The sequence below is a fragment of the Arvicanthis niloticus genome, chromosome 13, assembly GCF_011762505.2.
Source record: "Arvicanthis niloticus isolate mArvNil1 chromosome 13, mArvNil1.pat.X, whole genome shotgun sequence".
NCBI classification, from domain to species: Eukaryota; Metazoa; Chordata; class Mammalia; order Rodentia; family Muridae; genus Arvicanthis; species Arvicanthis niloticus.
In genome coordinates this window covers 56,013,638-56,029,294 of record NC_047670.1, presented here as the reverse complement: position 1 = coordinate 56,029,294, position 15,657 = coordinate 56,013,638, and the positions used below count along the sequence as shown (strand labels likewise).

The 15,657-nt window shown below is 46.6% G+C and overlaps 1 protein-coding gene and 1 pseudogene across 6 annotated transcripts in view; one reads left to right on the top strand and one right to left on the bottom strand.

Moving 5' to 3' along the window:
* Sgsm3 (small G protein signaling modulator 3) overlaps positions 1 to 15,657 on the bottom strand; it is a 36,028-nt gene that overhangs the window by 2,322 nt on the left and 18,049 nt on the right. For 3 of the 6 annotated variants that reach the window (XM_034517564.3, XM_034517568.2, XM_034517566.2), the window contains exons 2-13: positions 7,159 to 7,262; positions 6,396 to 6,481; positions 5,942 to 6,008; positions 3,371 to 3,576; positions 3,170 to 3,277; positions 2,395 to 2,538; positions 1,928 to 2,123; positions 1,512 to 1,657; positions 1,045 to 1,269; positions 610 to 664; positions 361 to 488; positions 109 to 264 (exon numbers count right to left, since the gene is read on the bottom strand). In XM_034517564.3, the coding sequence (XP_034373455.1) occupies positions 109 to 264; positions 361 to 488; positions 610 to 664; positions 1,045 to 1,269; positions 1,512 to 1,657; positions 1,928 to 2,123; positions 2,395 to 2,538; positions 3,170 to 3,277; positions 3,371 to 3,576; positions 5,942 to 6,008; positions 6,396 to 6,481; positions 7,159 to 7,207 (1,566 nt within the window). In that variant the 5' untranslated portion in view covers positions 7,208 to 7,262. The remainder of the gene's footprint in view (positions 1 to 108; positions 265 to 360; positions 489 to 609; positions 665 to 1,044; positions 1,270 to 1,511; positions 1,658 to 1,927; positions 2,124 to 2,394; positions 2,539 to 3,169; positions 3,278 to 3,370; positions 3,577 to 5,941; positions 6,009 to 6,395; positions 6,482 to 7,158; positions 7,263 to 15,657) is intronic. The other 3 variants (XM_076911667.1, XM_076911670.1, XM_076911668.1) reach the window with 3 other exon arrangements.
* On the top strand, positions 10,880 to 11,246 carry LOC117719383 (non-histone chromosomal protein HMG-17 pseudogene; annotated as a pseudogene).

Below are 15,657 nucleotides of genomic sequence, written 5' to 3'. Positions count from 1 at the left end.
TCGTTAGTACCCACCAGGCTGAGGTCAAGTTTGTTCAGCAGCAACAGCTCGCTACAGGGAAGGCAGGGAGGAGGCAGCAGGACGCACGCCTGCTAGGCCCCCACGCACCGTGATGATGTCATTTTTGCGGAAGCCTAGCTCATCATCGTCATGCCGCTCAAAGTCCAGCAGGGCCTTGGCCCGGCGTCGGTGGCTGCGTAAGCATGCCACATAATTCTCATGGTCCCGCTGGTGGCTCTCCATGCTATAGTCTGGGGTCAGCTCCTGCCAGTAAGGAAAGGTCCACAGTGGAGGAGGCGCCTCAGTGCCAAGAATGGGCTGGGGAAGGACAGCCCCAAGTTGAGGGGGCCTGCCACTCACCACACTACAGTTCTTGGGGTCTGTGCACTGGAAGTGGCGTGCCACACGCAAAATAGCTTCACGAAGGTCAGCTACCAGCTCTGTTTGCTTGATGTTCTTTGCCTTGAGAGCTTCTAGGTCATCCTCTCCTAAGAGGCACACTGGCATGGTAACTGGTCAAGCCCAGCCTCCATTCCCCACTAGGAGGCACACAGTAATTGGTCCTGCCCACCTCTAGAAGAGTCAGCACAAACCCACACTTGGGCTCACCAAAGAGCAGGGAGGTGATGCCGGACTTTCTCCGCTGGGTCCTGCGCCGGACGACCTGTGGAGAGGACAGCCAATCAGCAGTGGACAAAGTGGCCACTCAGAAAGGGAAGCCACTAACTTGCCTATGACTCACTAGTGCCTGGGCATTTCTAATGACTGAAGCTGACTCTGAGATCAAACCGTATCTTCAGCTCAGGCTTCGGATGATATCCTACTCTCAAACTACCCAGTTCAGAGTTCAGGAATGCATGTTATCAAGGAAGCCTACATCACCCCCTAGTGGCTGTCTGGGCCTTTGCAGGCAGATGCAGAGGCGGATGGGATGGATAGTGGCTCAGCAGGGGAAGGGCCAGTCTGTTCCCCACACCCCCTCAATCAGAGCTTCCTTGAGAACTCCATGATTTGGCAAAGACAAGGCCTCCCTACTCAGCCCACCTGAGAGAGGTTGGTGGTAGTGCTCGTCCCCAGTGTCTGGCCTTGGTCTGCAATAAGGTAGGCCAGATGTTTGCGGCGCTGGGTCTCCACAGCCACATCAGTGAGGGAGCCAGCCAGCCGCATGGCCTCCCCCAGCAGCAGCTCTGCATCATCCATCTGTGCTGGGATGTCTGACAGCGTGTTGAAGATGGAAGCCGAGTTCTCTGACTGTATCAGCTCTTCCTCCTGGGAGTGGGACAGTAAGGGAGCATAGCACCAGCAGCTTCCTCAGAACCTGCCCTTAGCATGCCCAGGAAGGTCCCCCAGCACACCCACACTCAGGGCTTCTCTCAGGCAACACTATGATGAAGACTGGACTACTGCAGTGTCCCCAGGAGGGCACTAGGGCTACCATATTTGGTACATGCTTTCTGTTCTGTCTAGAAGCTAGACAGCCCTGACCAGTGGACAGGCGACTCTGCAAGCACCTTAAGGCGCAGCATGCCCAGCGTCGTCTGGAACAACACCAGGGAGCCCTCGTAGAAGAACAGGTCCCAGATTCTCAGCAGCAGTCTGATGTGCACCACGCTGGCGAAGGCCGTGAGGAACCAGTGCAGTGTGATCAGAGACAGCTCTGCCAATAGACACCAAAGCCACAGGGGCTGGGACCAGGCTGTGGCCTGTAGGAACAGCCTGGGCAGGAATGGGCCAGCTCCCAGACAGCAGCAGAGGGGAAGGAAGGGAAGGGAAGAGGTCAGAATGCAAAAGAAAAAAGCAACATCAACCACACAAGCCTCTGCCTGCAGCCTGGCCATCAGCCTCTGCTACCTCAAACCTCAGAGCTCAGAGCTGGTACTATCATCTTAGGATCCCTGAAACGGGGATGAAGGCAGCCAGGTCTCACCAATGTCATGCTCCTGCAACAGCTTGTCTAAGCGAGGCAGGTACTGGACAATCAGGTGGCGCAGGACACGCTGGTCAGTCTGGACACCCAGCAGGGTAGTGTTGAAGTAGGAGGCAGGCAGCAGGTCCTCAATAATGGCACACATCATCCAGAAGGCATCCTCCTCCTCCAGAAATAGCAGGAGACAGGCAGCCACCTAGCCAGAGAGGGGAACATGGGGCTTCTACCCAAGCATCCATGTGAATCAGAAGAGGGGCCCCATTCTAGGATAGACATTCAGGAAAGGCTCTTGGGGACACCTCCTGAAGGCACATCTCTTCAGGCTGGTTGAGAGGCCCCTAGGGAAAGAATAAAATCCCATGGCCCTCCTTGGGGACTCCCAAGTCAATCCCTGCTTCCTACCCTTACAGGCTCAGAAGAGGCCTGGAGAAGACCCTGGTATACCAGTAATCTCCCAGGCTGCTCACCATGCCTGTGCCCTGGCAGTAGCCAATCTCTGGGTAGAGCCAGGCCAGTGCTCGGAGGACTCTGCGCAGGCGGGGAACCCCGATGCTGTTCACATTGGCGAAGCAGGCGTTGCTGGGCATGGTACGGAGCAGGTCCTTTTCGATCTGTCAGATCCCCACACCACCCCAAAAGACCTTGTTTGATGCAACTGTAGACTGATGCCCATGCAATAAGGTAGAGAAGCTGTAGGTGGCTTGCTTCTGTCCCAGGAACAGGGATTCCTTATAGTCCAGGCCAAGGCTAATCCTCCCTTCTCCAGGATTTGATCCCATCAAGTATAAAATTGAGCCCACACTAGCCACCTGAGAACCCCTCTTCTGATTCACATGAATACTTGGGTAGAAGCCCCATGTTCCCCTCTCTGGCTAGGTGGCTGCCTGTCTGTCTCCTGCTATTTCTGGAGGAGAAGGATGCCTTCTGGATGATGTGTGCCATTACTGAGCACCTGCTGCCTGCCTCCTACTTCAGTACCCAGATCTGTATTTAAAGTGTCTTGCTCATGTGGAGCCATCTCCATGTCCTTCCCACACACCGGGACCTTTAGATAGCTCTCCCTGCAGCGCTGAAGGACCTGGAAAGGAGCAAGTTTACTCTAGGCCACACTCATGAGTAAGGTTTACCCACCCTGCCAAGGAGACCAACAAGGGGCAGTCTCAGAGGTGACCTCTCCTTCCTGCCAGAGCACACAGCCTCTGCCCAGCACTTCCTCCTGACTGGCTGGCTGCCCCATGTTACCTGTTTGGCAGCAATGGTCTCATCGTTGGAGCTGTTCTTCACAATCTCACGGTAGGACAACTCAGAGTTTCTCTTCTTCTGCAGTGCCCCAGACAGCCGCATCCACAACTGGAGGGAGAAGCCACGTACCACAGTTTCTCTTGTGACAGACTAGGGCACTCTCAACCCACTAGGAGATCCTTATCTTTATGGCCATCTTACCTGTGGCCTCATGCCGTGTGGGATGCCAGCCAGCACAAGGGAACGGAGTTTCTCAGAACGGGGGAGGGAGACTGCAATCTTGTCCCAAGTGAGATCCCCAACATCATGGTTGTGGGTAAACTCCAGGTGAGCCTGCCAGCGTAGCCTCTGTGGGGGGTCCTCTATCAGGGGTGCACCTGTCATCTGACTGCATCCAGGCTCAGAACCTTCCACCAAGAGAACAGAGGAGAAAGGAAAACATGTTCCTCACTCCACACGATCCACAGCAGCCCCGTCTGCCCTGATTGCATTCACTTAGAGCTGTCTCAAGGCCAGGTGGCTCCTCTGAAATACACTCCACTGCCCAAAGCCTCCTGGGAGCTCTAGCTTCACAGTCTGCTTAGTGGCAAGGGAGACCCAAGCAGATCCTCTACTCAAAGCAGCCTGACCCAGAAAGCAGTCTCCATCTTCCAGAGGCTCTGGAGGCTCCTTGTACCCTAAACACCAAATTCAGTCCATTGCAAATACAAGGGGGTTCCTGGACCATTATTATTATTATTATTATTATTATTATTATTATTATTATTATTATTTTATTATATTTACATTGTGTGTGTAGGACATGTCAGATCATGTCACTGTCGGAAATGTCTCATGGCCCCCATCTCGGGCTCAAAACTGAAGGCTTCCCAGGCTCCATCCTCACCTCACCCCTTCCTCTTTACTCCCTCCACTCCATTTCTCCCCAGCAAACCCACTCAATCCTCTTCCCGTCACACTCCCTGCTCTCCACCGAGCCTCCATTCAGTCTTCCCATCTGAGGAGCCTCACCTAACTCCCTATGTGTAACTATTCCACCTCCCTCTCTGCTATCCACGGGATGATCTTCCTAGGTCTTCTTGCCCCCAGCCTGTCTGTTTCTGCTTGATTAAGGCCTGTTCTCCACCAGAATGGGATCTCCATGTGGTCATCTTTGGGAACATAAATGAGAAGACAGCACAAGGCACCATACCCTCATGAACACCATGAAGAGACAAGAACAAAGCCTGTGGCCAGCAAATGATCTGTACGGTGAGTCTTGACCACAGAGCCTCCTCCGCACTCATCCTCAGCCAAGCTCTTATCCGAGCTAGCCCTAAAAACCTCAACCTTGTCAACACTACACAGAGAAAATGCCCAAGTCCTAAGTGTGCATCTTGATGGCTGTCGATAAACAAATGTCAGAACGCTGGTTCTGCACGTCTGTGCACACTCTCAGCTCTGCACGTCTGTGCACACTGTCAGCTCTGCACGTCTGTGAACATGCTCAGCTCTGCATGTCTGTGAACACGCTCAGCTCTGCATGTCTGTGAACACGCTCAGCTCTGCACGTCTGTGCACACTCTCAGCTCTGCACGTCTGTGAACACTCTCAGCTCTGCACATCTGTGAACATGCTCAGCTCTGCACGTCTGTGAACACTCTCAGCTCTGCACATCTGTGAACACGCTCAGCTCTGCACGTCTGTGAACACTCTCAGCTCTAAATCTGGTGACCCATCGACGCAGATTGATTTCCATCATTCTAGAAAGTCCTCTGCGTCCCTCTAAACCTCAGTATTTAACTTCTGTCTTCTTGGACATTAGAAGACCAAAACTAGTGCCTGAATTAGAAATATGAGTGAGGCTGAGTGCTTCAGCTAAGGAATCGCTCCTGCTCTTCCTGAGGACGGGCTTCCCAATAAGCACCTAGTCAGATGCTCTCTTACAGAAAAACAGCTGTGCCAAGAATGGTAGCACAGGCTTTTAATCCCAGCAACCAGAGGCAGAGGCAGATGGATCTCTGTGAGTTCAAGGCTAGCCTAGTCTGCATAGTGAGTTCCAGGACAGCCAGGACTCTGTACATAGGCCCTGTCTTAAAAATAGGAAGGAGGCCACAAAACATCAGTGAGTCTGCTATAATATGATACTATGCAGCCATTAAGAATGTGTTCTTTAAGCATCTTAAGTAACATGGGAAATGCTCCTGTGTAACAGGTGGTATTTCGCAGTGGCAAGAAAAGAGCGCCTCACACAGCAGCAGCTTCCTCAAGGTGTGGGACTACAGGTTTGTTTGTTTGTTTTTAATACCCCCCTCCAAGAGAGGGTTTCTCTGTATAGTCCTGACTGTCCTGGAACTCACTCTTCATCTTGTTTTAATCTTCATCCCTTTCTGCACTGCTTAACTTTTCTACAATATAAATGACTGATTGTTTTGTAAAAATCAATAAAATTTATCTTTAAAAAAGATCAGAAGTTAAAAACAAAACAAAAAGCCAGGTGTGGTGGTGAATGCCTTTAATCCAAGCACTTGGAAGGCAGAGGCAGGCAGATCTTTGTGAGTTCAAGGCCAGCCTGGTCTACAGAGTGAGTTCCAGGAAGAAACCTTGTCTTGAAAAAACAAAACAAAAAACTTAGAAGTTCTTATAAACTTACATCACCCTCAGATATTCTGTCCTTAACTCCTTAAGTGACACCTCCCAGACCTCAGAAGTCATATGCATAAGAATGCAAGACATGGGACCAGAATTTTCCAAGGACATCAGCAAGTTCACACACAAGGGGCTCCATCTTACCTTCCTTGTCCACACGGAAACCAAACTCATCATAGCAGAACTCTGGCTGCTCTGAGGATTCTTCCTTCTAGAACAAGGATAAAAAAGAAGGCTTGTCTATCCTCTACTGTAAAGCAGTTGCAAACAATGACACTCATATGCTGCCTGCTAGAGCCCACCCCAGAAAGGCTCCCCTTCTATGATGCCTTCTCTTGCCATCATTCAACTACAAGGGCTAACTATTGACTTTCAGTTCTCTCATGTCTCCAGTTAGTCTTCCTCCTAGCTAGTGACTGGTTCCCATAAGCCCAAAAAACTACAATGTTATCTCAAGTACTTCGTCTGTGTGAACACTGTGTGATCCTGTGTGAACACTGAGTGGGTCATCCATTCCCAGAATACTTGCAAAGGTAAATCTCTTCATGAAAGGCATAGTAGCATGGCAGACTGGTCCTGGCTATGCTAACTGTTATACCTGTGAGTATTTTGCCAGGATCTCCTGGGGCCATATGCTTGGAGTCAGGGCAGAGAAAGGGCCACTGGCAGACGGCATGTGGTTTCCTTCAAAGACCAGAGAGAAGAACAATCAAGAAAAGCAGAAACACCAGCATGATGACAGCAGACATCTTTAATCTCAGCAGAGGCACACGTATTTGAGGCCGGCCTGGAATACGTCATAGTGAGTTCTCATTCCAGGCTAGCTTTCTTACATAGTAAGATCCTACTTCAAAAGAATGAATCAATAAAGGAATGAATAAGTGAAAGAAATGTGGAGGCACCATTGAGGTGAGATATTCCTCCCTCCCTTACCCAAGGGAATCAGCATGAAAAAGATTGGCTGTACAGAGTAGATTGAGGAGGCTGGTGGAGAAACCTAAAAATGATCCCTGTGGAAAACCAACAGCATGTCCAACACATAAACACAGACTCTTTGCCTCCCTCCCTGACATAGGGGGAGGATTCACAGGCCAGAGGAGCAGTGAGCTAGAGACTTGAGCAGAGAAGACAGCATGGGTCATAGACCCAAGAACCCAAAACTTTCTCTTCCCCCTTTTCCACTTCTCTCATCTAGAAGACTGTTTTGAGTTGTTTGGGTTGTTTTCTGAGAAAAGGTCTCACAGCCCAGGCTGCCCTACGACCTGCCAGATGCCGAGGCTCTGCCTCAGGGGAAGGCTGATTATGAAACCAGAAGTCAGTTCACTACGGGCTCCTGGTGAGGATGCAGGCCTTGTTCCCACCTGACATCGTGTGCTGTGGACGATGGCAGGTCTTCATGGATCTAGGCATAGATGGTCATCATTGGCATCTCTGACTGTCATGGGACCCCTCAGGCTTCACCTGCCTTGTCAGGAAAGCAAAAGAGAGGTCATTCATTCTACTCCTCTCCTGGAAGATTTTTTTTTTTTAATGAGAGAAAAAAAAAAACAAGCCCTACCATCAGTTTCCCAGAGCCACAATATTGAGTGGTTTGGGTTTTTGTTTTGTTTTTTATTGTTGTTGTGGTAGTGGTGGTGCTAGGTGTTGAACAGCCTTTATATGACATATTCCCATATTCCCATTCTATAAAGTAATACAAATTTGTCTCATCATTTTTAATGTCTTGTCCCTTCTTTTCTTCCCTATTTGTTTGTTTGTTTTTAGAGACTCAACAGTAAGTAGACTGAACAATGAATACACCAAAAGCCCAATTTAAAAACATGTAAGCGGGGTTGGAGAGATGGCTCAGTGGTTAAGAGAACTGGCTGCTCTTCCAGAGCTTGAGTCCAATTCCCAGCACCAACATCACCACTCACAGCAGGCTGTAACTCTAGTTCTGGATCTAATGCCCTCTTCTGGCCTCTGAGGGCATTGCACATATGTGATGCAGAGACAAACAGGCAGGCAAAACATTCACAAATAAATAAATAGATAGATTTAAAGAATATTTGAATATACATTTCTCCAAATAAGAAACGGCCGATAGCAGGTGAAGGTGCCTGAGTATCATCAGCCACACAGGAAACCTAAACTGTGAGGCACACTGCTCCACAGCCAGGAGAGCAGCTAGGCTCAAACAAAAACCAGAGTGCTGGAGACAGAACTCAGCTGGTAAACCGCTTGCCTTGCACACATGAAACTCTTCAGTCTGAGTCCCTGACACTGTGCGAGACAAGGTATGGCAGTGCACACCTGTGATTCCAGCACTAGGATGAAGAAAAGTCACAAGTTCAAGACAATCCTTGGCTACATGAGACTTTGTCTCAGAAAACATTTTTTACAAAGGAGGAGTTGGAGTGATGGCTCAGCAGCTAGGAGCCTCTTTCAGAGGCCCTGAATTAAACTCCCCACACTCCTATCAGGCAGTTCACAAGTGCCAGTAAGTGCAGCTCCAGGGGATCCAATCACTTCTTCTGGACCCAAAGGCACTCACATGAACACATACATACACATATACATAATTTTGATTTTTTTCTTTAAAACAATGTTAGCAAGAATATGGCATGAGAAATCAGCTGGGCAGGTGGCACATGCCTTTAATCCCAACAGAGGCAGGTAGATCTTTGTGAGTTCCAGGCCAGCTATGGCTACATAAGTCCCTGTCAGAAAAAGAAGAAAAAGGAAGGGGTGGGGGCTAGAAAATAAAATATGGCAGAGCAAAAACCTGGAGGGAAAGAGGTTGTTTAAAGTGGAGGACATGACATCAGCTGGAGGACAGAGGGGCCAGAAGACAATTCTCAACAGCAGTTCCCTTCTCACCAGCCTCCTACTCACTTGTCACTCAGCAAACAATGACTGAGCACTGAGCCAGGCAGCAGAACAGTGAATAAGGTCAGGCTGTTGCACCGTAGTAGAAAATCAGATGAGACAAAATGAGATGGGATTGTGAGCAGCATAGAGGAGCATTCTGTATCACATCTGAAAGGACCCTTGAGGGCTGAGGGCTGAGCAAGGGCTGAAGCGAGGCTTCAGATCAAGACCTGGACTGCAGTGAGGGAGGGATCCAGGTCCAGAGAGCAGTCAGTGAGCTCAGAGCCTGGGGTGCCATGGGGGAACAGAGCGGGAGGAAGCAACAGCAGATGCCAAGGGCACCTCACCCTGAAGACAGGCCTTTGACCTCCATTCTAAGACAGTAGAGAAATCCACAGATTCTGAACAGCCATGAAGCAAAATCTGCTGGAACTGAACAATATCTCCAGGTGCCCATAAATCTATAGAGATTGAAGGGCTGGAGCAGATGCTGAGGGTAGGAGATGATGTGGTCTTTGCCTGGACGCAAGCACTGAGAATTGGTCAGATTGTGCACACATTTTTACAGGCTGAGAGCTTCAATTGCTATTTCGTTTGTATTGCATTTATGAACACATATTCTTAGGGCTGTTCTTAAGTCTCCCAGATGTGACACTACTGAGCTGGGCAGACAGGTTTTTCAGCTTCTGATTGCTATGTAAATTTCCCTGAGAGCACCCATCTAGGAACTGACAGACAGAGCCTAAGCAGTTAGTCTCTGATAGATTACCTGGTCTGTGGCTGCCCTCCTGTTGTCTTTTTAAAAGAAACCTTAGGAAACCATAATTGATGCAGCCACTTCTGAATAGCTCTGAAGAAAATTGCAACAATTAAATGCACAAGCTTAAAAGAGCCAGTTCTGATGCTGTGTGTCCCTCCCTAGTTTACCAATCCCATAATATCCTGTTAAACAAATGTTGCCACTGTATGAAGGCACAGAGGTACTGTTCACTTCCTGTGGTCTGACATGGACTGAAGGGACATATACCCCTGAGAAGGGAGCAGGGTTGCTGCCACACAAGTGGCTTTCTCCAGACATCTTCCAGGAAACTTAAAGGCTGAACCAATATAGGCAAAAACATTGACTTTTGGTGGCATCTAAGAGCCTAAAGACTACTTTTTTTTTCTACAAAGAGATGAGGTGACTCTGAAAGCTACAGATAACAGATATCCTGATGAGAATGGCTCAGAGCTGGGAAAGTCTGAGAAGGCTAAAAGGAAGGAAGAACTTAGTACAGATACCAGGGATGCTTCTAACACCTACATGGTAGCTCACACCATCTGTAACTACATGGTAGCTCACACCATCTGTAATTCCAGTTCCAGGAGATCCATCTTCATGGGACAACCTTGGGCAGCAGGCATACATACACACATGCAAAAACACTCATACACATAAAATAATCTTTTAAAAGTTTTGTTTTGAGACAGGGTTTCTCTTTATAACAGTCCTGGTTGTCTTGGAATTTACTTTGTAGACCAGATTGGCCTTGAATTTACAAAGATTGTCCTGCCCCTGCCTCCCAAGTTCTGGGATCAAAGGCATACACACCTAATCATCTCTGAAAGGGTAAATCTTTTATACTGTCATACTGGTAACACCAAGCTTTTATTTTATTATTTTACAAAAGCTTTTATTACGGTTTATTTTTATTTTAAAAAATTTTAGGGGCCAGGCATGGTGGCGCACATCTTCAATCCCAGCGCTCGGGAAGCAAAGGCAGTCAGATCTCTTTGAGTTCAAGGCCAGCTTGGTCTACAAAGTGAGCTCCTGAGACAGCCAGGGCCACACAGAAAAACTCTGACAAACAAAATGGAAAGAGAGAGAAAGAGAGAAAAGGAGAGAAAAAGAAAAAGAGAGAGGGAAGAGAAGGAGGGGGAGAGGGAGGAGAAGGGAAGAAGGAATTCCGTCAGGCATAGGGCCCACACCTGTAATAGCAGCATTCAGGGAGAAGAAGCAGGGGTTTGCAAATTTAAGATCAGCCTGTCTATATAATGGAATCCTGGCTCAAAACAAAAGGTGATCAGGCCATGACGGCCATCTATTGGTCTTGTTTTGTTGTGGGTTTTGTTTTGGTTTGCTTTTAAGATTTATGGAGCAGTGTGAAGAAGCAGCGAGGACGACCCCTGGACAGACCAAACCCATGCGCCGCTGTATACCCGTGTTCAGCGCTGACATACCCTGCTGCCGCCATGCCCAAAAGAAAGGTTGAAGGGGATGCTAAAGGAGACAAAGCCAAGGCAAGGAAGAGCCACAGAGAAGATCTACAAGGTTGCTAAACCTGCTCCTCCAAAGCCAGAGCCCAAGCCTAGAAAGGCCCCTGCAAGGGAGGGAGAGAAGGTACCCAAGGGGAAGAAGGGGAAAGCCAACGCTAGCAAGGATGCAAATAACCCCGCAGAAAATGGAGATGCCAAAACAGACCAGGCACAGAAAGCTGAAGGTGCCAGAGATGCCAAGTGACGTGTGTGCATTTTTGATAACTGTGTACTTCTGGTGACTGTACAGTTTGAAATACTATTTTTCATCAAGTTTTATAAAAATGCAGAATTTTGTTGTACTTTTTTTTTTAAGCTATATTGTTAGCACACAGAACACTTCATTGTTGGGGGAGAAGGATCATGTGTCACTAACAAAATATTTCCCAAGCTGGATTGAGGACAGAAAACCTCTTTCCTTGATAATTTTGAAAGGCTTCTGTTGGTTTCCAGGAGAGACGTCCTGGTCTTGACACACGTGGCCACCAAGGCACAAAATGCCTTGTGGTCTGAGGAAACTCTAAATTCATTTTTTCATATGCTCTTCCCCCTGTACCATCAACATAGACTTAATTCCCTTAAGACCAGAGACCTGTTGGAACCTGGCCCCCAAAATTGGTTTTCTAGTCTGTTGGGCAATGTGGACTTTACAGTGACATCATTGAGTGTTCTCAGAAGAGCACGGGTTCCTTTTATAAAAGATTGTGGATCTTTAGATTGATAATTCTGCCATATTCATTTCCTGAAAGTCAGGGTCGGCTTGTGAAAAGTTGTTAAACAACATCCTTAATGTGAAATGTCAACCCTCACTCTAAGCTACTCCCCATTTTCAAAGCATTGAATGAAGATTTCATTGGGTTTTATAGTGGCTTTCTGATTTTGGTAGTCTATACAAGAAGGGAATTTGGAAGTTCTTGTATATTGTTGATTGTCTGCCCATATCCTGCCTGAAATACCATGATTGTTTATGAAAAGGTTCTTTAATAAAGCTGGTTACAGTTTTAAAAAATTATTTATTTATTTCACGTATGTGAGTACACTGTTGCTGCTGTTTTCAGACACACCAGAAGAAGGCATTGGATCCCCATTACAGGTGGTTGTGAGCCACCATCTGGTTGCTAAGAATTGAACTCAGGATCTCTGAAAGAGCAGTCAGTGCTCTTAACCTCTGAGCCATTTCTCCAGCCCTTGTTGTGTTTTTATATGTTTTAAAATTTGGCCTACGTTGCCCAGGCTGGTCTTGAACTTCTGGATTCAAGTGATCCTTCTTCCATCTCATTTTCAAATGCTGGGACTATAGATACATGCCACTATGCCCAGCTTGGTTTTGATCTTTTATGTTATTTTCTTTGGAAGTACTTGGGACTACAACTCCTTGAGTTTTCACACTTTTTTCAGAATTTAGAAAATCTTTTTTTTTTTTTTTTTTTTTTTTTTTTTTGGTTTTTCAAGACAGGATTTCTCTGTGTAGCCTTGGCTGTCCTGGAACTCACTCTGTAGACCAGGCTGGCCTCGAACTCAGAAATCCGCCTGCCTCTGCCTCCCAAGTGCTGGGATTAAAGGCGTGCGCCACCACCGCCCGGCCAGAAAGAATTTAGAAAATCTTAAGTAGTATCCTTAGCTGGAAAATCTGAAACTTCCTTTTTTTTTTTTTTTTTTTTAATTTATTTGAGACAGGGTCTCTACATAGCCCTGGTAGTCCTGAAATTTGCTATGTAGATTAGGCTGACCTTGACCTCACAGAGATCTGCCTGTTTCTCCCTATGCTGGGATTAAAGACATGTGCCACCATGTCTGGCCTGAAACTCTTTAAGCATCAGAAACACTCAAAAATGCTTAGGAGCTCTTGCTGGCTTTCCAGAGGATGCAGGTTCAATTCCCAGCACTCACATGGTGGCTCACAACTGTTTATAACTCCAGTTCCAGGAAATTCAATGCCCTCTTCCGACCTCTGAGGGCACTTTGTGTGTATAGTATAAAGATACACATTTGGCAAAACACCCATACATATAAGACAGTAACTTAAAATTTAAAAATGTTTAAAGATCTATCTTTTTATGTGTATGGGTATTTGCCTGCATGTATGTATGTATGTGCACTATATGTGTCTCTATTGCCTAAGGAGATCAGGAGGGGTCAGATTCTCTGGCACTAGAGTTTCAGACAGTTGTAGGATTCTGGGAGTTGAATCTTGGTCCTCTACAAGAGCACCAAGTGCTCTCAACCACTGAGGTATCTCTGCAGCCCCAAATAATAACTAAGTGTGGTGGTGCAGGGCTTTAATCCCCATACTCAGGAAGCAGAAGCAGGTGGATCTCCACAAGTACAGTGAGTTCCAGGCCAGTCAGGACTTCATAGGCAGACCCTATCTCCAAAGTAATTATCTAATTAATTAGGGCTACTGTTACAGTACAAGTATTATAATTAGAAATAATTACAATGTACTAATTACACTGGGATAGGAGAGGTGCAGGTCTTTAAGCCTTTTTTTCTTCCTCTGGTGACAAGGCTACTTACTACTTGCCACCTCAAATTTCCTTCTTTGGGGATTTAATGTTTATGTAAAACCAAGTGGAGAAAAAGTGGAGGGAAGGAGAAGTTAAGTGCAAATGGCTCCCTGTAACTGTGAAAAGGATCCCTTCCCTCTCAGTTGTAGGTAACACTTTACTAACACAGCACAGCTTGAATTTGACATCTTAGCAACCTGGGGAAAATGAGCTGCTTAAACTGCTAAAGTACAGCAGTTACTTTTCAAGTTACTGTAGGAAGTCCCCAGCCCCGACGTCTAAGTAACCAATGGAAAATGAACAGCAATGCCTTGGAGCTAGAGCTGACAACCCCCAGGTTTATTCTTTAAGGCTGTTATGATAATCCCCGGGTACCCCGGCTTTCACATGGGGCTGCAGATGATTCTCATCATGCTGAAATGAGATACTTTTTCAAAAACAAAAGGCATAAAAGCAGCCTAAGGAAAAAAAGATGCTTACCAAAGAGATGAGCAAAGCATAGCCATCTGCAAAATACACTCCTAGGGGAAAAGATGCCATTTTCAAACCTATTTTTCACAATGCTTTCCTGTCTCCTGAGTTCTGTGCAAATGCCCACAGGACCATCTTATCCACTAGCAACACAGTAAGATGTAAATACACATGAAAAACTGAAGATACAGCTATTAGACAAATAAGCTCTCTGGTGAGATGTGGGAGGAGGCAAGACAACTGGCTACACAGCCACAAGACCTTGTCATAAAAATAAGTAAATAAAAGTCTCTAGATTATAAACAACCACTGGGTTCATTATGTATGACAGAGAAAATTCTGGACTCCTTTGAATTTTTGTTTGGTTGCCTCTTTTTTTTTTTTTTTTTTTTTTTTAGACAGCGTCTCATTATGTGGAGGTCCTTACTATATAGACCAGGCTGACCTCAAACACACGGAGATCCACTTGCCTCTGCCTCCTAAGTACTGGGATAAAAGATGTCTGCCACTAAAGCAACACAAAATAATTCTGGTGCTGGGGGCTGGAGAGATGGCTCAGTGACTAAGAGTACTGGCTGCTCTTCAAGGGGACCTGGGTTCAAGTCCCAGCATCCACAAAGCAGCTCACAACTGTCTACAGACTCCAGTCCTTGCTGTTTTTACAGAGGGGACCAAGGACCCACATGGCCGCATAACCATCTGTTTTATAATTCAGTTTCAGGGGACCTGATACCCTCTGATCAGATCACACTTCCCATCCACCCCCACTTTTTTAAAGGGAGAGATGCTGGGATCAAACGCAGGGCACTGCACATGTGAAGCAGGAACTCTAGGAGAGCATACTCCACACCCAACCCTGACTTTCCTCTCTTACACGCTCAGCTTTATTTCACATAGGAACACATAGAGATCACAGACATTTTAAACCACACGTGGTGGCACATACTTGTGAAATCCCAGTACTTGGGAAGTAGAGGCAGGAGAATTAGGAGTACAAGGCTAATCTTGGCTACAAAATACCAGTTTTAAGGTCAGCTTGAGCTATGCAACCATGTTTCAAAAATTTAAAACAAACTCTCTACTAAACATTATCAGCATGTTATGTACTTCATTTGGTCAATAATTCACTCATCTATTCATCTACCCGTGGACATTTAAATACCAATGGCAATTTTTGCAATAAAAACCACTGTAAAGAGCAATTACTTTGATTTTTTTTTTTTTTTTTTTTTTTTAGCTTGTATGTGTGTGTACCATGGCTCTACCTGTGTAGACATTAGAGGAAACTATGAAGTAAGTTCTCTTGCCACCTTTACAAGGATCCTGAGAACCAAACTTGAAGACATTTTAAAAGAAATTAAGGACTGATAAGATGGCTCAGTAGTAAAGGCACTTGCCACCAAGGCTGACAATCCCCGGACCCACACGGCAGGAGAATGATCCTCTGTCTAAGCAGTGATGGTGTACACCTATCCCCATGCTCCAGAGGCAGGATCTCTGGGTTCCAGGCCAGCCTGGTCTACAGAGTAAAATCTGAAACAGCCAGGGATACACAGAGAAGCCCTATCTGGAAAAACAAAGAGAGTCATCCTCTGATTTCCACATGCTTTCACCCATCCACATACATAGAAAAAATAAACATGCATATTTTTAAAAAGAAGTTAAGGTCTGGGATGTAGCTCAGGGCTTGCCAGGGTTCAATCTCCAGCACACACAAACAAGGTGTGATGGCATGCA